The sequence below is a fragment of the Tauraco erythrolophus genome, chromosome 11, assembly GCF_009769465.1.
Source record: "Tauraco erythrolophus isolate bTauEry1 chromosome 11, bTauEry1.pri, whole genome shotgun sequence".
Lineage (NCBI taxonomy): Eukaryota > Metazoa > Chordata > Aves > Musophagiformes > Musophagidae > Tauraco > Tauraco erythrolophus.
Genome location: NC_141475.1, coordinates 1728541 through 1756372, shown reverse-complemented (window position 1 = coordinate 1756372; position 27832 = coordinate 1728541). Strand labels below are relative to the sequence as shown.

General features: G+C 44.7%; 1 protein-coding gene across 1 annotated transcript; it reads left to right on the top strand.

Moving 5' to 3' along the window:
* The first annotated feature begins 1937 nt into the window (after window positions 1–1937).
* Window positions 1938–21920, top strand: TRA2B (transformer 2 beta homolog). The gene is made up of 9 exons (XM_086618266.1): window positions 1938–1989; window positions 8875–9008; window positions 12719–12881; window positions 13726–13914; window positions 15266–15381; window positions 16315–16398; window positions 20167–20229; window positions 20955–21028; window positions 21497–21920. Exons 1-9 carry the CDS (start codon window positions 1954–1956, stop codon window positions 21505–21507), a joined length of 870 nt encoding a protein of 289 aa, XP_086474392.1. The 5' UTR covers window positions 1938–1953; the 3' UTR covers window positions 21508–21920.
* The last annotated feature ends 5912 nt before the right edge of the window (window positions 21921–27832 follow it).

Below are 27832 nucleotides of genomic sequence, written 5' to 3'. Positions count from 1 at the left end.
AGGGGAAGAGCTCGAGGACGGTGGTCAGACCCTGTGGGCCAGTGCCTGGTTCTGCAGCGGGTGCTGTGGGCAGAGATTTGGCTTTTATAGCCACAGGACTCTCTCTGAGGGTCGAGGACTGCCTATAAATATAGACCGAGGGCTGGAAAACAAATGGCCATTAAACTTTCTGCAACAAAAGCAAACCAAAGGAAATTCCCTGGAGAGTTCAGGTGCTTTCAGTCAAAACTCTGTGCTGCAGATTTGGGGTGAGTGTTTTGGTTTCTAAATACGAGCCAGAACTTCGATGTCATGCTCCTGAATATTAGCCAGCTTTGACAGCTCGTCTCAGATGTGTCTCCCTGCCCCGGCAGTACAGGATGCTCCTTCTCCCCCTTCTGTTACAAGCAGCATACAGGAAAAAATGATTTTTCTGAGCCTGAGTTCTCAGTGATTTAATAAACACAGTGGTGCTTTCTATGACCACATCCTTCCACCCTTGCTTAGGACTTTGTACAGCATGCTATAAAGCCAGCAAAGAATTGAGATGAAACCACCGAAAACTGGCATTAAAATAAGCTGCGGTAGCTTTAAATCAGCAAAAGCTGTGAAAACACTTTTCGTCTTGGTTTGATAAATTCATCTTTGTGTTCTGGGTCTGGGAGGGAGAAGGAAGGCAGCCAAGCAGCCTCCAGCTTGTCTTTTCTCATGAGTGTCAAAGCTAACAGAAACGGAGCTGGAGTTCTCCCTGGGTGTTTCAGGAGTCGTCACCTGGAAATCTGCAGTGCTCACCACACAGCAGAGCTTGCTGATGTTTAAAGCCTTCAGCCAAACTGCTGTCTTCACTTTGCAGTTTGTTGCCAGCCTCCTGTCTGGCGTTTTACTGCTCGAGCATGTTGCTGCCGCCTCTGAAATCTGTGTGGCAAATGGCGCGGGGAACAACCTCGGCAGCACAAAATCCACAGACGAAAGAGGTGCTGAGCTGTTCAGCTCTCTGCCTCGCTGCTCGTTTAACAGCACAAACGCAGGGGTGTGCAGAGCATTATCCCAGCTCTCACTCTACACAAAAAAAAAAAAACATTTAAGTGAAGAAAAATCATTGCTGCTGGCGTGTCAGATGGTTATGGGAGCAGTCGCGGAGCGGGATCGCATCCTTCAGCGGCAGTGTGTGGGGTAACTGGGATGTGCCAAACCGGTGCGATGACTCCTTGTGTCTCCAGACTTCAACCCTGGTGCAGTGCTGTGGTTTCAAGAGTCTTGAATAAGTCATTATTTTGCTTAACCTGAAAGGGTGTATTTTACATCGTGGCAGTCCACTCCATTCGGGCATCCTTGTTCAATACCTGCACAGACAGAACGGCGTTAACCCTTTGGGGTCGTGCTGCTCGTCTCGCCAGGGTGAAACAAAACAAACACGCGTGACAACAGCCGGTCACAAACGGAGTCCCTGCGGTGGAGAAAAAGCTGTTGGCGCCGCCCGACGCAGTGGTACGTGTCTTACGAGGAAACAATCCGCGGACTGACCCAACACGACTGCTCGGTGGTACTGTGCTGCCCTCACGCGGGTTTTCCAGAAATAGCCCAGCCTTCAACCCCGACCTGCGCGGCGCTAATTCTTTAAAACTCTTCGGCATTCCCTCCGGGAAAGACTGTTGCAATCGCAGCGATTTAATTTTTGTTTTTATTTTTTTTTTTTTTTACCGTTTCCACGCACCCCGCGGCCTGTGGAGGGTGAGGCCGGCGGGAGATCACCTCAGCGCGGGGGGCGGGGGGGGCGTGGCCTCACCTCACGGCGGGGGGGAGGGGGCGTGGTTTGGCGCCTCACGCTCAGCCGCGCGGTGGGCGGGGCGGGGCGGGGCGTGGCGTGGCGCGGCGCGCGCGGGCCCGCGTCACTTCCTCTGCGGGGAGCGTTGGCGCCCGGGACGGTCGGGTCGGGATCGGCGCGGCGGTGGCGGGGAGCGGCGCGGCGGGACGATGAGCGACAGCGGGGAGCAGAACTACGGCGAGCGGGTAATACACGGAGCCTGAGCGCGCTGCCCGGCTGGACCCACCCCCTCCCACCTCGCTCCTTATCCACCCTCCTCCGCTACTCTCCGGGCGGCGCGGCCGCCCCCCGCGTCCCGGTCCGGCGGCGGCTCCGCCACCCGCTCCGCCCAGGCCGAGAGGCCGCGGTGGCGCGGACGGGTGAGGAGGCCCCGGCGGAGGCGCGGGAGGCCCGGTGGGGCCAGGGCTTGGCGGGAGGAAGATGGCGGCGGGGCTGTGCGGGCGGGCGGTGGGGGCGCGCGGCGGGGACGCTCTAGTGAGTCTGCCCGGCGCCATCTTGGGCTGGTGACCGGGCGCGCCGGAGAGGGACAAAATGGCCGAGGGCGTGCTGCTGCGCCCCCGCCGGCGCGGCTCTCGCCACCGCGGCCGCGTTGTCTTCGCCCCGAGCGTGGCGAGGCTGCCCGAGAGGGCGCGGAGCCGGGCGGCCCTTGCCGCCTCGCAGCGCCGCTCCGCTCCCTTGTGGCTCCCGCAGCAGCGCTGAGGGCGCTCGGCCGTTCAGCCCGCGCCCAACCGGGCTCGGTTGGTGCCGAGGCGCCTCGTCCTCCATCCCGCAGCCCCGTTAGGTAACGTCTGGATCGGGAAGGAGAATCCCGAGCCTTTGTTCGCGCTCTCTCCAAAGCCGCGCTGCGGTTCCCTTTCGGGGAATTGCTTAAGTCCAACTCCGACTCGCTGCTCCTCGCGCTTGCTTGTAAAATATTAACTCTTGCTTTTCGCTGTAGTCGCAGCCCTGCGGCCGGGTGGCTTGGTCTCTAATTTAATTTAAATGTGATTATTGCAGTAGCGGAAGGGTTAAACCTTAGACTGAAGGCGCTGTGGTGCTAGGGCAGTGTCCTGGCTTTGTGAAACCTGCAGAAAGTGTCCTCCTAAACGGCATAGTTACTGCAAGATGGTCCTGCCTGGATGGACTCTTACTAACATCGCAGTGGACAGTTCGCAGAGCTTCACTTTTGTGATGTACATCTGCAGCACAGGTTACCTATAGTTGTATTTTCTGTCGTGAATCAGCCTTGTTTTGCTTTGCAGTCTTCCGTTTTTGCTGCGACAGACGAGTGCAGCGCAGGGTCAGTCCTGTGGTTTGGGTGTTTTCAGCATCAGACTAACTTTTTTACTTATTGCAGCATCGCAGGGAGTTGTGGAGGTGTGAATTTTAAACCTTCACAGCAGGTGGCGAAAAAATTAAACAGAATGCTGTAATTCTGAGCACAAAATTTTAGTGTTTCGCAGGGTCTTTCCTTGAATATGGCCTTTTCTTATGCAGATTTACTATAATAAGCTTTAATACTATGAGTGTTTCCACTTCAAGGTAGGTTAGGCTAGAAAAATTTGCTCTCTAGGAAGCTAAAAATGCTAGATGGAAATGAACGCTGAAAGAAAGGGATTAAAGAATAGAATCGTGCCACCTCCAGTGTTATTTTTTTGTTGATGTTTTCATGTCACTTTTAAAACTGGTGTATTTTTAGTGGGAGTATTACTTCTGAGTTGCTCAAGGTGGATTTCCTTGTGCTAGTTTTTTCAATAGGTGATTTAATTGCTATTGTGCAAGTCAGACTGAAAACCAATTTAAGATGGTAGCCTAACTTTGCTAAAGCTTGCCGGGGCAACCTGCGTTGTATTTTCATTCAGAATGAGTGGAAATGTTGAAACCTTCACAGCAAAGTCTTTTTGAAACATAATTGTGCAGGGCATGATGGGACAGCAATTCCCACCTGCTTTTCTATTTCATCTTTTCTCTACTTTTATTAAAAAAAAAAATAAATCATGTGCAGGCAGTCTTCACCAGGGCTTAAAATGAGTTATGTCTGAACTCTTATGAATCGTAAATAGGTAAGTTGTATGCACTGTGCATGTTTGTAAAACTAAAAGTTGAAACTGTAGAGCTACAAGCCTGCTATTTCAGACTAGATCAGGGAGTGGCTTTCCTAATGCCATTGCCAGTGTTATTTATGGTATTTTTTGCTTACTTAAGGCTTATGTTTTACCGAGTCAATGGCTTTCTACTTTTTCAAGCTGGAAGTGCTGAAATCTCCGCAGAATAGAAACAGTGTTTGGATAAATAATCTAGGATATGACTTTACAACTGTCTGTTAAGCTGTTCCAAGTCCATGCTGCCAACAAGAGTTCTGCTTCTGAAAATGTGTTCCTGCTTTCTCCCTTGTACTAGTGTTTGTATAGTAAGTCAGATCTGGGAATTAAATCAGCTGATTTTTTTTTTTTCTCTGATTCTGTTTCCAGCTGCATTGGTTCACAGGCTTGAGTTGATTGTGTAGCCACGTGTCCTAATGTCAGGATTGGGGAAGAAGAAGAAATACCAGGCGCTTTTGCGAGTAATGGGACTTGCTATTTCAGCAGCAACACAAGCTTAAACTGGCTTATGTCACAGTTTAAAAAGAAAAAAATAATCCTCAGTCAAATTCCATTTTACAGTTCATACTCTGTAGTGGGATTAAACTCTGGAAATTCTTTTTTAACTGAAGAGACTAAAAATTACTAAATGCTACCAGTACTTCAAATACTGTCAGTGTGCTGTCATAATTGCCCGAGTTTTCCGAGTCACTTTGGTTTTGTTTTCATTCATGGAGTTAAACTCACTGAAGTGCATGTGATTCAGGCATGGAAGGGTTGGAAAGAAGAGGAGTTAAAGGAAAAAAGAGAGAGTCTCATCCTTTGAATTAGTTAATTGTGATTACTTGGTATGTGTGTGATCAAAAGCTGTTTAATATGGAAGACAGGGGTTTTGTTCATTTTTTTTTATCATGGTAACTTGAATGGTATAAAGACTCCTCAGTTTATAGATCTACTTAGAAGGTACTTGACAGATATATTTTAAAGAACGCTGATTTTATTACTTATTTTTGGAAGAAGGTCTAAGGAAACAGTTTGAGAAGGTTAGAAGCAATCTGATAGCTCGATGCCACCAAAAGGGTAGGTCGTTCTCTGTGTTCCTCCTTCATCAGCTGGCACTTGATCTGACTTCTTGGGGGGCTGATTCAGTACCCTAAGCTGTCAGAAAATCGTTTGCTTTTTGCTGATGGACTGGTATCCTGCCAGCTGGGTGCACTGAGTGAGCCCACAGGGTCAGGGCGAGTGGCAGGGGTGGTGGGAGGAAGCTGAGCTTCCATGCTCGTGGTCTGTTAGCTTGGTTTTTAAAAACACGTTCTTGTCTTAATTTTGGTGGAGTTTGGAAACTGTTGTGGAAAGGGATCCTTCTGCTTGCCCTCCGAGGGGATTTGCAGCCTGCTCGCCCGAAGCGATCTGATCTGGTCGTTGTGTGCTTCAGGAGGAAGAGAAGCAAAAGCTGTTATTTTTCTATTTGATGGATTGCTACGTTCCGTAGCGGAATGGTTGAAGAAATGGGAAGTGAGCACAGTTATACCTTGAATAAATCTGGCTGCAGATTTGATAATGTGTAATGTGAGGCTGCACCTTTCTTAGGAAAACAAATGGAAATACATAAGTGTATAGGCATTCAGAATTTAAAAAATACTGGTAATTTTAACTATATCTTATATTATTGAGTAACTGAAATCTGTAACTTTTATTCCCATGAGGAAAACCTGAATCTCAGAAGTGCAAAGAACACGTAGTCCTCACATACTTTACAGCTGCTTCTGTCCATGGAAACCTTTTCTGTCTGCTGCCCCAAAGTAGTCCTGCTGTTGCGACATTCCCTGCCTGTAGAATAGATGGCTGTAATGAATCTTTATGAATGTGCTTAGAGGTGTTAAAAGTACAATCCCTGCAGTATTACATGTTGGTTATAATATGCTTCAAGTATGGAAAGAGTAATTTGGAAACCACAAGCCTGGACTTCAGGGTTTCCACCTGAATTCCAGTAATACCTGATGAAGAGGAAGAACTGTTGGTAAAGATCAAGGGATCTGGTGGTTTTTCAAATCTACACTTCACAAACGCAAGGTTAGAAAAAAAAAATGGTTATTCAGTAGTGAACACCAGTCTTGATCTGCTTACCAGCAGTGTTTGAATATAGGGAGGAAGGAGGAGGTTGTTTTTTCTCTCTTCTTCCACATGTCATGACAGGAGCCTACTTTGACATTTAAAATAACCTTAAAATTGATAAAGTGGAAGAGCAAAAAGTAGAAAAAGAAAGAAAAGGTGTTAAGAGCAATAAAACCAGGTAGTAGCTTGTGTGAACCCTCAATGAGTGTTGGTGTAATGGGGTGTAAACTAAGTTTGGGGTGCTGCAGGTTCCTGGCGTTTGAAATTTTGGGTGGGGAGGGTAACAACTTAGAAATTTTAGGGGTTATTACCAGTCTTAGTAATATCCGGAGCAGGTGAGGTGCCATGAATTCCTTTGAGACTGCAAGTAATAAAAAGTGGTGTAATCCTGTAAAAGGTGGTAGGTTGAAGATAAAAGTTTTGAAGGAGGATGATCTAGAAACAAAATGTGGATGTTTAAAAACTGGAAAATGTAGTAAAGTCCAAAGGAGCTGGATGAAAATAAGTCAGCTGTTTAATTTTCTGATTTAGCTATACTTAAGTTGCCTTAAGTTTTTTTTTCCTTCCTACATTTCTTCTCGGTTTCTAGGTGTCCAGTTTCCACATCAATTTTAACGTAATATAGCGAAGATCATCCAAAAAAATGTATCAAATAAAGACTTCAGTCATTTGCTTATGCTACTACCGTTTCTTTACTGATTTCTTCAAAGCCTATTGAATTCTAAAAAACTCTTAAAAACCAGTGTATGGGGTATGTTTATGGGCAAGATCCTCCCTGCTGCTGCCCTCCCATCGTGTGTTTCTTGTATCTTTTTCGGTATTAGACCTCCTGTATTTGGATGTGACTCTTTCTGTCCAGCCTGAATCTCTTAGGATTATGTTTTATGAATGGAATTATTTTTCCTCAAGTGAAGAACAGCCTTAGTTTTGGTTTTTATCCCTTCTTCAATCCTACTTTGTCTAACTCTTTAAAAAAGAGTCAAAGACTTCTTATGGCTAAATTAATACAGTAACTCAGAACTCATCTTCATAGATAGTTTTTTTTTTTGAAGGTAGTTGTGGGTTTAGGTTGAATCTGTTATTTGTAACTTAAATTAGTTCTGAGTATTTACACTGTCCTTTGCAGGGTTAGTGTGTGAGGTGGCTGCAGTTCGGATAAAACACTTGCCAGAGAAGAATATGGCCTTCATCAACTTTATTTCTGTTGCACTTGGTATTAATTGGAAATCTGCTTTATCCTGCAAGTTGTGTCCAGTCCTCCCAGTATTGTATGGTAGGCAGTTGTAAATGTAAAAAGTTGTAAAACTTTAAGTTGTCTGGAAGTGGTTTAAGCACCATCAGCTTTTGATTTAGCAAATGAGTTTCTGAATGCTTAGTATGAATGGCCATTAAGCTGAATGTTCAGGTTTAAGAGATGTTATAAATAAAGTGATTTGAGAAAAATCTGGTCCTTCGGTGGTGTTAGTGAGCATTCTTGATCAGAATTGACAGGAAATTTAGAATCGTTTTGGGTTTAGGACAGAAATAGAATTCTGCTGCTGAATTTTAAATTTTCTCTAATGCCTTGAAGTGAGTGATACTTTCTAGTATGTTCAAGCCATGTGATGGAAGTTGAGTTACACTGATTAAAACAAAACACAAAAGTTGAAAATGCTAGTTAGGTTATGTCATTACCAGAGAAGATTACAAGTAAATAACAGAGTAGACGGGATGGTATTATTCCAGAACAGCATTTGAGTGTTTTGCACAGAATTGTATTTTCGGTCAGTGCAGGATTACGGTTTCCTTGGAAGCACGAGGCCTGCGTATGTAATCACTCTTGTGCAGGCAGGATAGGTGGGAGTGTGCTCCTCAACCTTCCAACTAGGCTTTCTGAACTGCAAGAACATCCCCAAAAGTAACCTAATTGTAAGTCACTGAAGGACCAACCGCGCTGTGCTTTGTGCACTCAAAAAGCACAGCAGTTATCGTGTCTGGCCGCGGTAGGGACCTCACTTAAGTCACTTCTTGTTGATTTTATCTGAGTATGTGGCTGATAGTGCAAAATATTGGGAGTTTCCTAACGCTGGAATTCATTAGTAGATACTCAGTTGATCTGCTGTGCGTTTGCTGTTAAATATAGGCATAAATAGAAAATTCAGTTACTTAGTACTAAGTTAAACTGAATTGACTGAGTCTGTTTGTAAAATAAAAATAGTAGGGCTTTTGGTAGATTCAATTCTTGAACTGCATATATAGTAAAAGTCCACACAACATTTTTTTTTTCTAGTTTCAGTTTTGGCACTAGATTTTATCCTGGAGTTTTTAAATATTCTTCATCCTGTTCTTTTTCTATTAAGGTTAATGTTGAAGAAGGAAAATGCGGAAGTCGCCATTTGACAAGTTTTATAAATGAGAATTATTTGAAGCTCAGGAATAAGTGAAGCTGAAATTTGAAAAAAAAGAAAGTGAATGCATGCTAATTATCAGACCAGAAGTCCCACTTGTAGAATATTGAGCAATTTGTGTGAAGTGGGGAAGATGAAAGAAGTCAGAATTTGAAACGGAAGAATGAAGAAAAGGAATAAAAATGAAGTTAAGATAAGAAGTAATCTGGAATCTGAAAGCACTACGCTAAGTAATTACTAGTCTGTTTATGTGTCCCTGTATATTTTGCTAAACATGCATGCATTATCTGTTTAATAGCAAAAGTATATGCAGGGTAAAGAAGTGTCTACCAGGGAAAAGAAAAAAAAAAAAAAACCACAACAACTTAAAAAAATCTAGGCAGTTCTAATGCCAACTGCCCGGACACATAGATATGAATTTTTACCATTTATTTCACTGGAGCTTGTTTACAGACATTAGGTGAACGAGAAATTGTGTACAAATTAGGCTTTCAATATCTGCGTGCAGGAATCCCGTTCTGCTTCCAGAAGCGGAAGTGCTCATGGGTCTGGCAAGTCGGGGAGGCACACCCCTGCAAGATCTCGATCTAAGGAGGATTCCAGGCGTTCCAGGTCAAAATCTAGATCCAGGTCTGAATCCAGGTGAGTTTACTTCTTTTACCTCTTCCTCCTCTTCACAAGTGAGATGATTATGTCAGAGGTGAACTGAAGCCCAGTTGAGCCCAGCTCTGTTTCCGGAGATAACTGGTGATCTGTGGACATAGAATGCAAAGGGGCGCATGTTGTTTTGTGATTTGAAAAGCTAAACTATCATGTTAGATCTTTTTGCAGCTTTTTCTAAGAGGTAGGCAGCTGCATAGGCTTCTCTCTCTACTGATGAAGTTTGGAGGTGGCCTGCCTTTTAAGTCTTAGATGATGGCTAGTTTCTGAGCATGAAGCAGTAGGAACTCGAGATCTTAGTTTCTCTGGGCATTAAAAGAAATACATGCATCAGCAGATTTTCCATTTTAGGTCACGCATTCATGTATTATGTTTTCTCCCTGGAAACAGTGATGTTTCTGAAGTAGTTAACAGTATATTTCGTGAAAGAGAAGCAGTAGAGATAAATGTGAATTTCGACAAGACGTTTGTCTGACCATTTAAATATATACATTAATTTAACTTGAAAAATAACAGACTGAAAAGCTTTTTCTTAAGAGTCTAGATAATTGAGTGCCGACTATGGAAATGAATGTGTTGATAGTTCCTTCACTCTCTTGTAAGCATTCAGGTTAAAAAATGTAAGTTTCGGCAGTGAGGTTTCCAGTTGAGCTGTTTGTAATACACTTTTATATGTATAAGCAATGAGTTAGGCTTGCCAAAGCTTGGGGGTCAGGCTGGAGGGAGGATGAAAACATTACCAAATACTGTGTTTAGGTCTCCTTGCAAGATCAAAGTGAAGTTTGAAAAGCTTTTGTGAGAAGGAGGGACAGGAGAGGAATGGGATACTTAGGGACAGGAGAGGAATGGGCTTCTTTTTTTTTTTTTCTGTGTATTTCAGGCACAGTCACAAGTGTCAAATCATGCACTTGGCAATCCCTGTAGTGCAAGAACAAATATTATTAAAATGAGTAAATACTTTGGTAGAGTAGTATCACTTCATAGAGTATGAAATTGGAGTGACCTGTGGAGTTGTTAATAGTGAGAGATTCATAGAACAGCTCAGGAAGTCCAGCCCAAAATCCTGCTCAAGGCAGAGTCAGCTCTGGGCTCAGACCATGCTCACAGTTGGGTTTTGAAAATGTCAGAGGACGGAGACTGCACAACACCTTATAATTTTAAAATAACAAGCAAGTCAGGACCCAGCCCAGCATGTCCTTCTGCACCTTAATCCATAACGCCTGGGGATTCCATACACTTTAAAGCACCGTGTTTCTCACTTGCAGGTTCACCTTAATAAGATGTCAGAATGCAGTCACGTTGTATAAAATGCTGGAAGAAGCAAATACAAGATCTAGAATTTATGAGAAACCTGGCAAATCATTCACTCTTAAAAGAAATCACCCTTTTAAATAATACCCTGACAACTGACTCTTTACTTTTTGATGAACCAAAGTAGAAGCTTATGACTACCATGGCTTCCTGAGCATTTAACAGCTGTCTAGGAAGTGCTTATGGCTGGAATTACTGGAAGTATATTGCAGAGTTAGAGTGTGTTCACTGGGCAGAATTGTGTCAAGCCACATGCTTGCAACCAGCATACTTAAATCTGTTTCCAGTGCTGTCACGCGTTTGGATGTGATCATGAGCAGGTCATCCAACTCTGGCTCTCACCAGAGAAATAACCTTGTGAGAACTTTCGTGTTTCTTGGCAGCTTCTTGTGCAAATGTATTTTTGAGTAACCAGCTTTATAAATTAAACTTCTGATTTGAGAACAAATCTGTGTCCTGGTGTATTTATCAATTGGAGTGTGGATATACTTGCTTTAAAAATCTGCTTTTATCGATGTTTTCAGCAGCAGCATTGTTATTTTTTTGACTGACAATGTGAAGTCTAAACAATTCTTAACGAAGGAATAGCATTTTCAGTTGTGGTGGCTTTGCAGCAAAGGAGAATAATGGCAGGATGACATTTAAGGCAGCAACATAAGCAGAGCCTGTTTAAAATAAGCCTTATTCTCCCATAACGGGTTGCCTGGTTTAGAAGTGTCCAGCTCTTGTTCAGTGTAATGGGTGTGTTCTGGAACCTGGAACATCAGGTCTGTGTTTGCCTTCAGTTTTTTCCATGTCAGCAGTTGAAATGTGGCTGTATGCATGTGTTGAGCTTTTTTTTTTTAATTAGTATTTCTGTCTTTATTTTCCTTCCCACCTCAGGGAAGTTCTCTATTTATTTTTTTATTCTTTTTTGCTTTCTGTTACCAAAAATAATTTATCCTTTCAAAATATGTAGTTAGAAGCATTGTAATGGGACACGCTGAAGTAATTTCTGCTGGACATGTATGCATGTTTCGAGTTGAGGAAGACAGAACTTAGCTGGCTCACTTCTGACAAGGCTGAAGGCATTTTTTTAAGGAAGCTTGAGTGTATATTGTGCAGTTGGGCTGTCTGGTGACACTCACCTAGTGAGAAATCCTGACTGGGAAGAAGCTGTTAAATGCTCAGGAGTGAAAATGGGTTCAGGTTAAGAGCTTCATTCATGGTGGTACCATGAAACGTGGTTGTGCAGTTGTGGTAGTGTATGGTCTCGGTCAGTACTTGCTACCTTGGCTTCCACAAGCTAGAGGAAGGGCATCTAAGACAAAAACAAGAGTCTGAAGATGAACAATTGATGAGCCTTTGACTATTAAACGGTTTATTGCACTTAATAGCCTTGCAATGATTTCCTTTGTAGTTATGTGGAATGCCAGGTTATTCCATGACTGCCATCAGCAGGCCCAGCTCAGGTGTAATAACCCAGTTTAAGTGCCTGCCCAGCTTTTCAGCTGTAATTGTGCTGAGAGGGCTGAGGGTTTAGTTGAAAATAGTGAAGTGTTTCAGGGCCTCATCTGCACGGACCTGGTGCTGTCAGAAAACATTTCTGGAACTGTTCTGGAGGGGGCTGGGCTGAAGTTAGTGAGCAGTTGCACCTTTGTCTAAATACACTTCAAGTGTGAAGGTGTAAACATTCATGAACAGCTCATGTTAAAGAACTGTTGCAATACCAGCAGGTGGATGAGCCTGATGCTGTGTCATTTCTTCAGTCCTGTTAAGCTCTGTTTCGGGCGCATTTGCCAGACTTCTGTGCTTGTAATTGTGCACTGTGTAAATAAAAAAAAAAAATGGTGTTTGCTCTTCAGTGGCACTGAAAGCAGTGTTATTCTGAATGCTAGAACAGTCAGAAGTGTGCACCTCTGCAATCGTGCATGCTTTGTATGAAGCCATATTCACTATTCAGCTATTTACTCCTACTACCTTTCTCTGTTAAGTCTTCAAAAGAAAGCAACCCCAGCTATTTTTACTGAAATGCTGTTATAAACACTGTGAATATTCTAAGCATATGCTGTGTCAAACCAAGATAGCCTTGTTAGAGAAGGTTAAAAGCTATTGGAGAATTAAAAGCTAACCGAAATGGAATTTGAGGTTCCTGTTCTGCAGTGGAAATGCTCTGAGAACATCTCCAGTAATCTAATTGTAAAGATTTAGTGCACAGTCCCTGAGTGTAGTGACTAAACTGGTTATAGCTGAATCACCTGCTACTACAGGTTTTTAGAAAATGGTTATTTGGACTTCTTGTTTGTGATTATCTGATGTATTTTTGAAGCATTTTGGAAAAAAAAAAAAAGGCAAAAAAATCCCTCCCAACGTAACGCTGTACCTCTTTCTTTTTCTCTCAGATCTAGATCAAGGAGGAGTTCCCGTAGACACTACACACGATCACGCTCTCGTTCCCGCTCTCACAGGAGATCCAGAAGTAGGTCCTACAGTCGGGATTATCGGCGCCGACACAGTCACAGCCATTCACCCATGTCTACTCGCAGACGTCATATTGGAAACAGGGTAGGTCTGTTGTGGAAGTAGCTGACTCACACATAGTCCTGAATGCAGCTTGAAATCACCGAATTAATTAATTGGGGTTTTCCAGAAAAACGTTCTGCTTCCCACTCGGGTCTAGTTAAAAGATAATTTGTCGTGGTTAATTGCCATTTGGCTCTCGATAAGCCATGGATCTCCCTAAGTTTGCTTAGGTTTGTGGGATGGGGGGGGGTCTCATTTGTTTGTCTGTTTGCTTTTTTAACAGATGCCTTTAGAAGTGCTACCAGCACAGGCTGTTGTCGGTGTACCCAGTATAATAAATGAGCAAATATATGCAGGGAAGGGTGGAGGTGGAATTAGGGGGGAGAAATTGTGCTTTTCTTGATTGGAAAGCCTGGAAAACGAAAACATTTAATGCTGTCTTTATTAAATGAGCATGCAAACCAGCTAGCTGTTGTCTGCTTTACAGGCTCGGGTGGCGAAGCGCGGTGTGGTTCATGCTAAAATAGAGGGGAAAAGTGATAACTTTAACACAAATGTGATCCAGGCTTCTGTGTGTGTATTTATCTCTCCACATTGAACAGCCATCAGCCTTTGGAGGGAAAATTTTTAAATACAATACCTATTATGTGCTGTAACTGTAGTTTGTACAGTACCTTGAGAAATGCAAAGTATTGTTGTGAAAGGAGGCTTGTGTTTCTCTGGGTTTTATGGTAATAGTGTCTGTTAGCAAGTTAACCCAACTTGAAATCCTCAGCAGTATCTTTTGTTGTTTTGGCTTGAAATGCTGACACTCAGAACTTGTGAAATACCTTGTACTGCAAATACAAGCAATTTTATCCTAATATCTATCTGTCCCTTCCTTCAGGCAAATCCTGACCCAAATTGTTGTCTTGGCGTGTTTGGATTGAGTCTGTACACCACAGAAAGAGATCTGAGAGAAGTTTTCTCCAAGTATGGTCCAATTGCTGATGTTTCCATTGTGTACGACCAGCAGTCTCGACGTTCAAGAGGATTTGCATTTGTGTACTTCGAAAACGTTGAGGATGCTAAGGAAGTAGGTTGGAGTAGAGAACAAATGGCATGTTGGATGTGTTCTCAGTTGCTGGGATGTATGTTCTGTAACAGGATATAGCCCAGGGAAACTCACTCTTTGTCCTTGAAAATGGTACAGGAACCTTTAAATTTAATTCCTTTTGGCTATATGAAATAATCATAATGCAAGCTAATCCACACCATCTTCTCTTCCCTGCCTTCTCAGGGCTTAAAAAATACCTGGCACCTCATAATAAGAGTCTTAGTTCAAAAGGTAACTACTGTGTATCAAAGGAGAGTGTGGAGAATGATTGCTGGTCCCCGTGTAGCCTGAGCTGTTTTGTAATTCACAAAAGCAAACTTCAGGCCAGTCATAGAGCTGACTATGCCAACAAGAAAAAAATAGAAACACAGGCTTTCTGGTTTAATTATGAGATGAGAATTCCTCCTTAACTCCACATGTGATCTTATATTGAATGACAGGCATGTTCCAAGTGGACCAGACTGTCGTTTCAGAGTTCTCTGTAGGAGCTAATGTGTGTTCTGCTGACTTCTAGTGCGTCAGTCTGAAAGGGGACAGGGCATCTCTTCTGAAAATAGAAGGCCAAGCAGATGTACAGTGGCTTCCTGGTCCTTGCAGGTGACCATGGGAAACCCTAAGGGATTCAGTAACTTAGTGTTAGTACCCTATAACAAATTATGGGATTTGTGCTTATAAGTGCTACAGAATGAACAGGGAGTTCTATACTCCCCACATATAGAAGTCTACACTCAGGCCAGCCTTCGGAGAGCAGTGTGCTTATGGGCTGTAATTAGATTTGTATTCTGCATAAATTGCACTACTTAAAGTCTCTAGTGTCTTCTTTTCCAAATTTGGCTTGAAGACTTCCCTGTTAGGTTGGAACTTTGGATGTAGGTCCTGCTACTTGACAGAAAAAAACACAATTGTTTTGATTTTTTTACTTCAGTTTTACTTATGACTGAGATATTACTGTATTCAAGATTGTGGTAGTTTCTGAGGATGTACTGGTGGAAAAAAAAAATTAACAGTGCTTTTCTGTTAACCTCTAAAAGCTTTGTTTTGTGTAAGTTATATTTCCTTCCATAAGCATGTTCAAAGGTTCCTCTTAACCATGTTAGAAACAGGTACTGAAACAATTGTTCAGTTATGTTCCTTTCAAGCTTTTTGTGCAATATAAGTCACATTTTAAATGGTTACTGAAGCTTATATCCAGCTAGTCTTAGAATTTAGTACGTGCATCATAACTGAGCCCTTTTAGGACTTCTCTTAATTCTTGAAGCAGTGATTAGAAACTTGTGTTGGTAATAAAGTTCATACCTACGAGCTAATTGTATTTTACCATTCTATTTAGGCAAAGGAACGTGCCAATGGAATGGAGCTGGATGGAAGAAGGATTCGGGTAGACTTCTCCATAACAAAAAGACCTCACACACCTACCCCTGGCATCTATATGGGAAGACCCACTTAGTAAGTTACCTGCATAGTTTGTGGGTTTTTTTTTTTTCCAAACCAGTACGGGTTAGGATTAGTGGTGTCCTGTGTCTAAGAGACGTAGTTCTGGGTGGTTTTCCTAGTTTGTCTGGCTTTTGTATTAATGCACTGTTCTGAAAGCTGATCGCTTGCTTCTGACTTGTGTGCTGTGCAGTGTGTGGATGTTTCAGTACTAGAAACAAAAATACAAAAATCAGCCTTGATACCAAATTATGTTTTGGGTTTTTTTTTTTAAAAAAAGTCTCCTTAACAAGAGCTGTGCCAACACTGATGTGCTTATCTGGCAAAGCTTCTGAAAACTAAAAACCTCAATAAAGGAGGCTCTTCAGAATTAAAAGAAAAGACTCCATGTGGACAGCTCATTAACAAATGAGTGGAGCAGCTGTGTGGCACAGTTTGCCCTATCCACAGAGTACACTTTTGGACTTAAAGTTGCAAAGAATGTGTGTTATTCTCCTTGTCATTTCCCAGTCGTTTTCCCAGGACTTTCAGTTTATGGTACTGGTAGTTATGTAGTTGAGGTTGTGTTGAGATTGCAGGTTATTTTTTTTTTTTTAATGAGAAAGTTCTTCCAAAAGGAGCTCTCTGAGAGTTAAAAGTGAATGAAGAGTTGTCAGAGAATGGAATTCCTCATGTGCCCGTGATAACAAAAGGTTAAGAGGTTTCAGACCAAGGAGGAAAGTAGCTGTCTTAAAGTTCAAGCATTTTAAAAAGCAGTTATTCAAGTAGTTCTGTTCTGATGGGAAAGTAGGAGCGTTCACAGTCATTTCAACTGTGAGGACGCGAGGTAATGATGTAACCCAGTTAAAATGGTGTGTACTTGACTGACTGTATGCCTCCTGAAAAGCAGTGCAAACCAAATGAAATATAAAACATGAATAAAATGTAATTCTCTTTCACTCCTTGCAGTGGCAGCTCGCGACGACGAGATTACTACGACAGAGGATATGATAGAGGGTATGATGATCGTGACTATTACAGCAGATCATACAGGTGAGGCGATGTTTGTAATATTCAACTGCTTTTCTACCTGTAGAAATACATTTCTACCTATATAAGTGTTAAACAGCTCATCCTATATACTTATGCCACATTATTTTTGCACTCACTGTCATTCTGGACTCTTACTACGAAATCTTTACCAGAATGATTGCTCAGTATGGGTCAGATTGAGAAATATTTTGTAATGTTTAACCTGTGGCATGAGTTGGTCCATAAAGCTTTTTAAATCTGCATGAAGTTTGGAAAAACAAAGTATGTTCTCTATAGTGTTGTTTTAAAAGAAACCTTTGTTGGGTCATCTGTTAGCATTGAAATGGTTGGAACACAGGTGCAGATCCAATATTTGAGTTGGTATTGTAGTGCTTACTTAAATTTTGAGCATAGTGTAGTAGACAGAAAGGGGAAATTTCAGTGGTCCCTTTTAGTGGTATCCCTTACTAATAATTTTGGCACCTCAAATGTTCCCAGAAACGAGGAATCAGGAATTGGAACACTACCTGTTCTGTATTGGACATTTGCATAAAAAAGCTTTTTTTAACATACTCCATCAGGTTGGATGTGTGTGTTTTACTTGAAGGACTCGCCTCCTATTTCTGTCTGTCTTCTGTCTAAACTTCTGTGTTTGACAGCATAATAATTATCTGAAAGAGGTGAATATTCAGGTGGCAATATACATTGTCAGAGAGCTAGTAAAGTTGAAAAAAAACCTGTTGAAAACATGACTGGTATGTAATTGGGTTTGGTGATAGAGCAAGTTTGTCTTCTGCGTTTTCCATTAAGACTGCCAAGAAGACTTGCCCCCTGTGAAATCCTCACAATTTCTGGGATGCTAAGTTGGACACAAAAATAAGAGTTCCATTTTTTGTGTCTGCAGTTACCAAACTGTTCCTGTATTTGCAGAATTCTAGAGTGATAACATCCTAAGTAGTTTGCAAAGCTTCAGTGTGTCAGTGATGGGTGGATTTTTGATTGTTCCCTGACAGCAACTGTGTATTCATGGAAATACTGTCTCCTACTGGTTTCAGCCACTGTTACTCCTTCCCAGGCTGTTGGCTTTGCTTCCAACGTGTTTCTCCCCTCCTTGCCTTGTCCTTGTCACTTAAATCAGCTCCCTTGCTTCTACAGTGCTTCAGTGCTGCTGGGGACACAGAGGGGACCAAGGTGCTCTACATCACCCCAGTGAACACAGGAGACACAAGTGTTATGCTCTCATTTTTGGGAAGCAGTCGTTAGGGTGCTTCTCCGCCTCCAACAGTCCTCCAGCAATCTTGAAACATCAGTGGCTTGAATATTTTGGATAACTGTAGGGGCTAAAACCCGAAGTTGATACTGGGCATACGAAAAGCAAGACATGTTGGGTTTTATCTCATAGAATCATGGAATGGTTTGGGTTGGAAGGGACCTCAAAGAACATCTAGTTCCAACCCCCCTGCCATGGGCAGGGACACCTTCCACTACACCAGGTTGCTCAAAGCCTCATCCAACCTGGCCTTGAACACTGCCAGGGATGGGGCAGCCACAGCTTCTCTGGGCAACCTGTGCCAGTGCCTCACCACCCTCTGAGTGAAAAATTTCTTCCTCATATCTAATGGAAATCTGCCCTCTGTCAGTTTAAAGCCATTGCCCCTTGTCCTATCACTACACACCCTTGTCCAAAGTCCCTCTCCAACTTTCCTGTAGGCCCCCTTTAGGTACTGGAAGGCTGCAATAAGATCACCCGGAGCCTTCTCTTCTCCAGGCTGAACAGCCCCAACTCTCTCAGCCTGTCTCCATAGCAGAGGTGCTCCAGCTTTCGGATCATCTCCGTGGCCTCCTCTGGACCTGCTTCAGCAGCTCCATGTCCTTCTGATGTTGGGGACCCCAGAGCTGAACACAGCACTGCAGGGGGGTCTCAGGAGAGCAGAGCAGAGGGGCAGAATCCCCTCCCTCGCCCTGCTGCCCACGCAGCTTTGGATGCAGCCCAGGACACCGTTGGCTTTCTGGGCTGCCAGCGCATGGTGCCAGCTCATGGTGAGCTGCCAGCACTTGTATGTAGGTTTTCAGATGTAGTAGGTGGCTCTTCGACCAAACTTCCAGTTTGTTTCAGAAACTTTGCTGGGGATAGTTAACATAGCCTCGTCTCACTTGATTTTGGTTAATTAACTGAAGCAGCTCACCAGAGCATTGGGGAACAGAAAAGACTTGCAGCATAGCCTGTGGAGGAGTCTTTTTACGTGGTGCTTCTCGCTTGCTCCCACTTAATCTTTTTTTTTTTTTGTATGAGGTTCTGATGTAAACCTCTCAAAATGGCAAAGGCACCTAAGGACCAGTAAAAGATGGGGGCCTGTGCAGTGTTTTTTAGGAGTTTTACACTACTGGTCTTTCCTCTTGCACTTCTTCATAGTGCAGACTTCCCTTTTCGTTCATAAAAGCTCAGTCAGGGTGTACTGGTGGTTCTTGAAATCTGTTGTTTGTTGCTTGAGTGTTCTTAAAATGGTCATTTATTCCTTGTTCGGATTATGGCATGACCCTGAGTCTTTGGTGCTAAAGTGTTAGCTTTTTCATTCCTGATAGCAAACAGTGGCTCAGATGTTTGTAGAACGTTCTCAGAAGCTGTAATTACATGAGGTCTGGGTGCATGCTGGTGAGAGTGGTTGCAGACTGTGAGAGTGACTGAACGTAAGAGTACGTGCATTAGATGAGGAAGAGGAGACTAGTAAGAGGTGATGTGAGAAGCTGGACTTACTTCAGTCAGTGCTCTGGTCCCAGTGTAGCCCATCAGAATTCGTGGCCGTGCTTCGCTCTGGCTCTTTGAGGCAGTCACGTGCTGGGCAATGTTCTGACCTTCCTACACACACCCTCCCATCCTGTGTCCTGTTGTGAACTAGGGCTTTGGGCTGGAAACACTCACAATATTGACTGTTCCAGCAAGGGGGATTTCCATTTCCTAGCTTTAAAGAAAAAAAATAAAGCCCTCAAAAAAAAAAAAAACCAAACCCAACCAACCAACAAAAACAACCCAACCAACCCAAACCAAAAAAACAACCACAAAACTGAAAAAAGACCACACCCCAATGTTTTTAAAGCTCCCTGCAGAACCTTTATAATGTCTTTTCATAGAAGATATTGAAAGAATTAAAGTAAGCTGTGTGTGGCTACTTTAAAAACATTATGGTCTGCCCAGTTTAGATACCTACTTCCTCATCCTGCAGGTACTGGTCGTTTGAGAGAGGGACAGGAACAGTGTTGTGTATGCCATGAGTGCTTCCTTGAGGAAGGGAGAGTTGGAATTGTTAAAGATGCAGTGGAGCATGGCATACTGGTAATCCACCCTAGAAAATTAATTGGTAACAATTCCTTTGCCTTTCTTTCCCTCTTGTGCGCTGAAGCCTTAAGGGAAATACGATTTTAGATGGGAATTGTCATGTGGAAACTTTGCATTTCTCCTTATTCCTGTGGGATGCTTCATCTTGGCTGGAAAAGTATCTGTAAACCGAAGAGTAACCTTAAAAAAAAAAAAAAAAAGAAACCCAACTTGCACACTGACTATCTACCAAATAGATTTTAAAATAGTAAATAAATAAAGTTGTACCACAGTTCTTAAATGCCCTTCTTTAAACATGATTATGAAGTGTTAAAAAGTAAGGATGTGGGTTTTTTTGTGTAGGAACCAATGTTTTCTTGCCTTGACGTTGTTTTCTTACGATGCTTTTTGCTTGTACAATAACTTTTTGTTGGTTTTGAAAATTTTCAAAAATCGTTCTGCTTTTGTATTCACAGAGGAGGTGGCGGCGGCGGAGGAGGAGGATGGAGAGCTGTTCAAGACAGGGATCAGTTTTACAGGTACGGTAGGAACACTTTCAGTGTCTGGTCAACAGTGGAAATATTTTTCCACGTTATTTTTTGAGTATTCCATGAATCAAGCCTAGGATATCTTTAAATACATGAACAGAAACGGGGCTGTGAGCAGTGCAGTTCATTTCCAAGGTTCCTTCTTGGCTGTGTGAAGGGATGAGGTTACTCTAGGGACCAGGTTAGTGCAGCTTTGCAAAAAACCACAAACTTCTGCTGTATGCTGGAAGCTAATGTCCTGAATGTTTGGGGTTTTTTTTGTTTATTTATTAGGAGATTAGTGGAACTGGGCAAATGCAAAACTTAGGAGTGCGTGGATTGGAGGGGTTTGGGGTCGGTTGTAGCAGGGACTGCTACTCAAATCGGCTCCTTATCTTGGAACAAATAATTTAGATGCAAAGTTAAGGTGTGATTTGGCTGATGTGGCTTGTTTGGGATGCTCGTGGCTTGAAATTTTGAATGCAAGGGAGCTTATGTTTCTTTTATTAGTCCAAAGGACTATTTCTCTGACCTGGTAGGAAGGAAAGCATTAAGAAAAGCCACATCTTTGCTTTGTTACGCAGCAGAAATGTTGATCAGCTCTTTCTGTGCTCGCTGACTTTCTCAAGCACGCTCTTGATACTGGGATGGGGTTTAGAGGTATCCACGTAAAGCTGCTGCTGCTCATCCACCACAGGCTTTAACGAAGGGATTGTTTCTCTTGCCCTCTTTCCCAGGAGGAGATCCCCGTCCCCATACTACAGCCGAGGGGGCTACAGATCTCGGTCCAGATCTCGATCCTATTCACCTCGTAAGTAGTCTGGGAGCTCGCGCGTCAAAAGCAAATTCCCACTTTGCCTGAACAGCTTCTCCTGAACTTTTGTGTCCATAACCACATTCCCACTTCTGAACTTGTGTGTCCGTACAGACTATTCAACTTCGGTGCGGTTATTTTTCTTTTTCTTTTTGGAACCACAGTTCCCTTTAATGTTTCATTGAGCAACTGGTAACCTTGAGGACAGAGCAAATATTTAGTTTGCAAAAAAAATAAACTAGATAATACCACTTGGTTAAATTAAAAGTCTGAGGCACCGTTTCTTCTAAACGCTGTTAAAACAGGAGTTTGTAGAACGTTAACAACTGGGTTCCCTCTGGGATAGCAAGGCTATCTAAAAAAAAAAAACAAAAAAAAAAAAACAAAAAAAAACAAAAAAAAACCCCATCTGTCAATCCTTGGAAGTCTAACAGCGTATATATTTTTGTTTTTTCTTTCTTTCAGGTCGCTATTAAAGCATGACGTGTAGAGGAATTTCTAGCTACAGCCTTTGAGTTGAAATTGCAAGTTTGTGGACAATATTTTTTTATTGTCTCTTCTGTTGAAACAAGTGAACAGTGCCTAGTGAATAGGTGACTTTTACACCTTTTATGAAGACTACTTCTGTGACGTTCAATGCTGTTTCATTCTGCATATTTGTGTAGTTCGGTGCTTTGTTTCAAGTTGTGTTTTGAAAGGAGTATGTTTTGCATGTATTTTTTTAGTCTCAATTTTGACTCCTGAAAGGTTTCTATTGTAAAGACAAACTGTTCAGTTAGTTTTTTCTACTGATTCCGAGGTATTCTGAAGATCAAAACCTGTGTAAAATGCTTTCCAAAAGTGAAAAAAATAAAATAAAAAGGAGTTTTGTTTTTTCTTTTCCTAGTTACTTTTGCCAAGTCTGAAACTTGAGTTTTTCTTATTTCTTCACTGATGATTGTCCTTTTAACGAGCACGTCTTTCTCCGCGTACGCGGCTAAAATGCAATCTAACTCTCCAACGATGCTTTCCTATCAAGCTGTACCACTTTGCCTACTTGGATTCATGAACTTGGTACACTGAGAGGAATATTCCAGGCAAGATTGGGAAGTACTTTTGTCAGACTAGAACTTCCCTCAGCCCCGTGTCATAGCTCCGTGGTGCCCGAGTCAAAACACCGCACGAGCAGTGAGGTGCTGGGCCACGGTGGCCACTGTCTCTCAGCTTTTAAACACAAGTTCTCCTACTTTTTTTTTGTCCTGCATAGCTATTTCCACACTTTTCATGGACTAAAAGCAGTTAACAGGACCCTGCAGACCTTTATTTGATGATTTTCCCCTGTTCCCTGTATGGGAACGGAACAGACAGCTGCTCTCCACGTGTTTCTGTGCCATTTCTGATCAGTGGTCTCCATCTCTTGTCTTACTGGTTTTTCACATCAAGTTAGATCTTTTAATGGAAGTTTTCTGTAACTTGAATAATTTCTGCTTCTACTGTGTGTTCTTTTGGAAATGGGGGGGAAGGAAGGAATGGGATGGCACACAGTGTTCCCCAGGTTGAGGAACTCTGGATTTATGGAGTAACGGACGCCGATTTCTTTCTTTGCACCATCTCACGCTTGTCCTGGTTTGGTTCTCTTAAGTACTGAAGTTTTTCGTACAGCAACAGAATTCCAAGGTTCTGAAGTGCTTCTGAGGTCCGTTTCCCATTTGGAAAACGGGTGCTGAATCACTCCTGGTTTTCAGCCATTGAGTCACCTATTGGATTTAAAAGTTCTTGGGCAAACGCTACATCATGTACCTGTCACACCGCTGAGTAAATCGGTGCGGTTAGATCTATGATCTAATTATTTTTTAATCCTGAGTTGGAGGAGATGCACTGAACTTTCCACAGGGGTTTACGATGAGAATATTTTTTTTGTTTTGCATAGAAATAACTGGTATTCTCGTTTCTGGACTCAAAAAATGATGTTCTGTGCTGATGTAGGGAAGAAAACACTTCCCCCTTCTGCTCCCAGAAGCACTTTGACAAACGATGTGCAATTCCACGGAGCAAGAGACTGCAGTAGCCCTTCCGCAGCGTTCCCTGGGAAGGTGGAGTCCTGCCCACCCGCTGGAGCTGACCTTTCCCTGGTCTCTTTGTTCTCCTGACCGCGTTTTCTTGGTCACAGTGTTACGCTGCATGGACTGCCGGCCCGCGGAGTCGTGTCCTTCGCTACGCGTCTTTTGAGTGAAATGAGGATTTCGCAACTCCGTGGTGCGGTTCCTGGCAGCTGAGCTCATCCCATGGCTTCTTGCTCCCACTCCTTCCCCGCACCGTGATACCTAGGATTTCTGGTACGGCTCGGATCCGCGGCAGAGCTTAAATCCCAACCTGTGGTGGCTTTGGTGGCATGTCTCTTTACAGCTAAGTGCCAGCAGCTCACACAGCCACGTTTTAAATTCTCTAACAAAAGGGGCAGGCTCCTGGTCCATCATCCTCCGGTGCAAGCCCTTGGAATTCTGTCGCTGTAGGAAAACCTTCAGTACTTAAGAGAACCAAACCAGAACAAGCGTGAGATGGTGCAAAGAAAGAAATCAGCGTCGCGTTACTGCGTAAACCCACAATTCCTCAACCTGGGGAACGCTGTGTGCCATCCCGTTCCTTCCTTCCACCCCCTTTTCCAAAAGAACATAAAGAACAAAGCAGAAACAGAAATGTTCCGATCCGGATGGATTGGAGCCTTGTCCCTCCGCAAACGGAGAGGTGGTGTTGGGCGGCAGCGTGGCAAGCTGCACCCTAAAATCCATTTTAAAGCTGCACATAGGGTTTGGGAAAGCATCGGCTCCGGTGCTGCCGTAGCCTCACGGTGGGGAGAGCCTTTTGTCTGGGTTTTTCCTGCTGCTGAATCATTCCCAACTGCTCGTCAGTCCCGAAAGAGCCCCCGGTCAGATGCTCCCGGGCCGTGTGTCATGTTGCCCTGTTCCGCGGGAATGACGGATTGCTGTGGTATGTGATGGGCTTCGAAACGGCGTCTGAATCACTGCTGGATGGCCTGACGCTCTGCCAGCGTGTAACGCAGAAATCCATCGCTGGCGAGGTGGGGAAGCGGATCCTGAACTCCGGCAGAAATCCCACCGGCCGTAGGGAAGCGTCCTCTGCCGCCGCAGCTGCGAGAGCAGCAGCTGCTGGGGTGGATGTGAACCGCCGTGGCCTTTGTTGACCCACTTTCCTGCCGAGAGTAGGACAAATTTTTTTAAAAAAAACACCCCACACTTTAAAAGCACGTGGAGGGGGGCAGAAAAGGAAACTGGGTGATGTTCGTGGTGTCCCACCGCGTGCTGGCGGAGTTTCCTCCCGCTCAGTTTGTGTCTCTCCCGGTGTGAGAGATGCTCCGGTCCCCGCGGTGTGTCCCTGGGGACCTGGAGGGTCCCCGTGGGGGTGGTGTACCTCGAGGGAGCCGTTGATGTCGTCAGGGCTAGTTGTGGTTTTAGTACATTTAGAAAAATATTATTAAACCCAAGTCATAAGATGGCTTCAAGCGCCAAGAAACTTCAAACTGGGTTTTGAGAGCATCCGGGTCCAGTGTGGCACTGGACACAGGGAACGGAGAGGGCTGTGGCTGTCCTGGCACCCCTTGCACAAGCAGTGCAGCAGCTTTCGGGTCTCTACCCAAGCTCGTTGAGTTCCTCAAGATCCTGTTTTCCCCAGCAACTCCTTCATTCGGGTGCGAGTGATTTATTTTTGTGGTGCAAGTGTCGGTTCCAGCAAATCAATCGCGCGAAAGGCAGGTACTGCCGTGCTGGCAGAGCTGCTTTCAGAGCCAAGAGAAGCTGCTCCTTGCTTTTTTCCTTCTCCAGTAAGATGGGTATGGCTCCGTGGGGCCCGCATGGGTGTCCAGCTCCGGCACCTGGCCTTTGCTCCATCACCTTGGTGTCCAGCTCTGGCACCCGACCTTTGCTCCATCACCTTGGTGTCCAGCTCTGGCACCCGACCTTTGCTCCATCACCTTGGTGTCCAGCTCTGGCACCTGGCCTTTGCTCCATCACCTTGGTGTCCAGCTCTGGCACCCAGCCTTCGCTCCATCACCTTGGTGCCCAGCTCTGGCACCTGGCCTTTGCTCCATCACCTTGATCTGAGACATCCATACCTTCACCTTTGGAAAGTCAGTGAAATATTTAGCTTATCAGGAAGGAGCTATTGGTACATCACTACTGACAATCTCTGTCCATCGTTCTCATCGTTAAGAACTTTGAAGAGTTGGTTTTTCAGTTGTGCTCAGCCCCTGGACAGGTGTAATTAACAGAAACTCAATTATTAATCAACTACCTGGCCAAGAGCGTTGCCTTGCACCTCGGCATCCCCCAGTGCTAAGAGCCGATGACTGGAAAGCTTCCAAAATTCTGTTAGTAGATGTTAGATTTTCACTCGTGTCCTCACAGACGGTGAGCAAACCCCTTCCCCCGTGGCTTGAAAAGTACAGAAGTGGTTTTTTCAACCAAGTTCTCAGTTATTTCTCTCCACTACGCCCTTGGTGACGGATAACCTCGCCCGACCGAGGGCGCTCGGCGCTGCTGACCGCAGCCCCTTCTGTGATGCTCTTCCCTCATCTCCACAGCTGCTGCTCGGTTTCCTTGCTAGGAGGTTTCCAAAAGCCAAACAATACTTTTAAGAAAAATTCACCAGTGCTAGAGTAGAGTTAAATTTGGGGTTTACTCCGGTCTGGCGGTGCCTCGTCCCTGGCACGTGGCGATGGAGTGGGTTTGGCCAAGAAACCTGTCCCAGGCCACAGCCAGATGTTACGTTTGTCCAACTGATGCTTTCTCATCCAGCCACGGGGGCTGATGCCTGGTGACATCTCCCTTGGGATCATGGCCGTGTCCACCTTGCCGCCAGCCCTGCCAAGCACACCACAGCTCCTGGAGCTCCTCTACTGACGGAAGTGTGATGGCTCCACCGTCCTTCTCACTGGCTCGAGGCAGGACCCACCATCCCCACGCTATCCCTTTCTCTGTCCTCTGTTCCCATCATTTTCTGGAGACAGATGCTCCAGCTGTGGGATCCGAGGAGGGATCTCACCACGGATGCCCCAACGCAGCCCCAGCCAGTTGCCTCCCCCCCCCCCCCCATTAACAGGAACCCAACCAGTGCCCTGACCACAGGTCCCAGTAAGACCAGTCCATCAGAAAAGAGTGATGAAACCTGATGGATCTCAACCTGCCTGCTGTGAGACAGGCTTACCGAAGGCTCGGGATAAAACAGAGCTGTGGGCCATCCCGTTTATCCTGAGCTTGGGGGGGACTCGAGAATCCCTCGGGCCAGCCCCAGCGTGGATGTGGCGGTCCCAGGTGTCTGTCCTACCTCCTCCCAAAACCTCCAGCCGAGGAATGGCACTACCTCCTTCTGTTCCCGTGTCTGATCCATCACTCAGGTTTTTTTCCTAATTTCTCCTGTCTTTTTGAAGCAGCCCTTCGCACGCACAAACCCGTTATCTTGTCCTCCTCCAGCCTAAACAAACCTTCCTTCAACTTTCCCTCGCTCTCACGGTTTTTTTGTTCCTTTTTATCAGTCTCACCGCCGCCTCCCAGACTCGTTCCACGTCAGCGTCTCTTCTTCAGAGAGGAATGATCTCGCTGCACATCCCACCCCTTAGAAGAGGACCTGACTTTCCTGCTGGGTCTTGCACCATCCTTCGGATCGTTTACCCAGAACTTTCCCTGTGTGGTTGCTGCTTTGCCAGTTATTTTCTATCAGTTCCTTCTCTTGATCATCTCATCTGGACCAAGACCGGTCCACCAAAACTCTGGGAAAGAGCGTATCAGCTCCATAGGGTTGGGAAAACATCTGAAGAAGGTTGGTGAGCTCCTTCTGCAGAGCCCAAAATCAGGGGCAAGAGGGATGAGATCATGCAGGAGACTTCCTACCTTCCATCCAGCCTCCTGCAGAAGACTCGAGCGACGAGTCACCAATGAGTATTACGATCTGTGGGCGCCAGTTACTCCAGAAACCTCAGGCTTCTCCTGCCGCTTTCCCAGTGGCAATGACCTCATGGGATGAAATGGCAGCTCCGTGGCCCGTTACTGGTGATAGCTCATCACTGAGGATGAGTTAACGACCCGAATGAGGGTAAGCCTTTTTGAAAAGGACGTTCTCAACACCTTTCAGCCTAAAAGCACCCCAAAAAAGGTGGTGGGGATGGAAGAGCCCCCCAGCCCCGCTGCCAAACGGCAGCCCGGCAGGAGCTGGGCTGAAAGCAAAGACGAAGAAATTGGAGGAGAAAGGATTCTTCGCGCTTTGCATCATCGCAGTCCAACCACATCTATTTTTGCTACACGCGTGGCATCAGGCACCCGTCACTGCTATTCCTACTCCATCCAGCACCTCCGCATGACAGGGTGGTGGGATGGAGCGCGGCGGGAGGGAGCGTCGCTTTGAATCGTCCCGCCACGCAGCTTAAAATCTCGGGAATTCGATTACCGACCTTCATCCCCGCCCCGAATAAAGGACGACTGGTCCCAGGGCACAACGCCCTGCTCCAAGGACACTCGTCCGCCGCCATCACCCACTCTTAATCCTACACCTTATTTTAGTCTGCGGTCACAGCCTGGACCCACTTCCATAAAGATTTGAGTTTGTGTCCTCAAGAAAAGAGAGGGAAAAAGTCATTTAACCTGCAGCATCCGGCCCTCAGCGGATGAGGCGGGTCGTGACACTGACTCTTGGTCGCTCCAGGACATCCGTCGGCGGAGACCCCCGAGAGCCCCGTGCCCAAAACACTCCAGCAGCCGCCCGCCACCAGGCTGAGAACATGCAAAACTCAGTGCCGGGATGTCACGGCACCGG

Bases quoted from the DNA above. Each gene is read 5' to 3' on its own strand.
- TRA2B (XM_086618266.1), top strand. From the start codon at position 1,954: ATGAGCGACAGCGGGGAGCAGAACTACGGCGAGCGG. The intron at 12,882-13,725 runs GTAGGTCTGTTG...CCCTTCCTTCAG, and splicing joins GACGTCATATTGGAAACAGG to GCAAATCCTGACCCAAATTG. The intron at 15,382-16,314 runs GTAAGTTACCTG...CACTCCTTGCAG, and splicing joins TATATGGGAAGACCCACTTA to TGGCAGCTCGCGACGACGAG.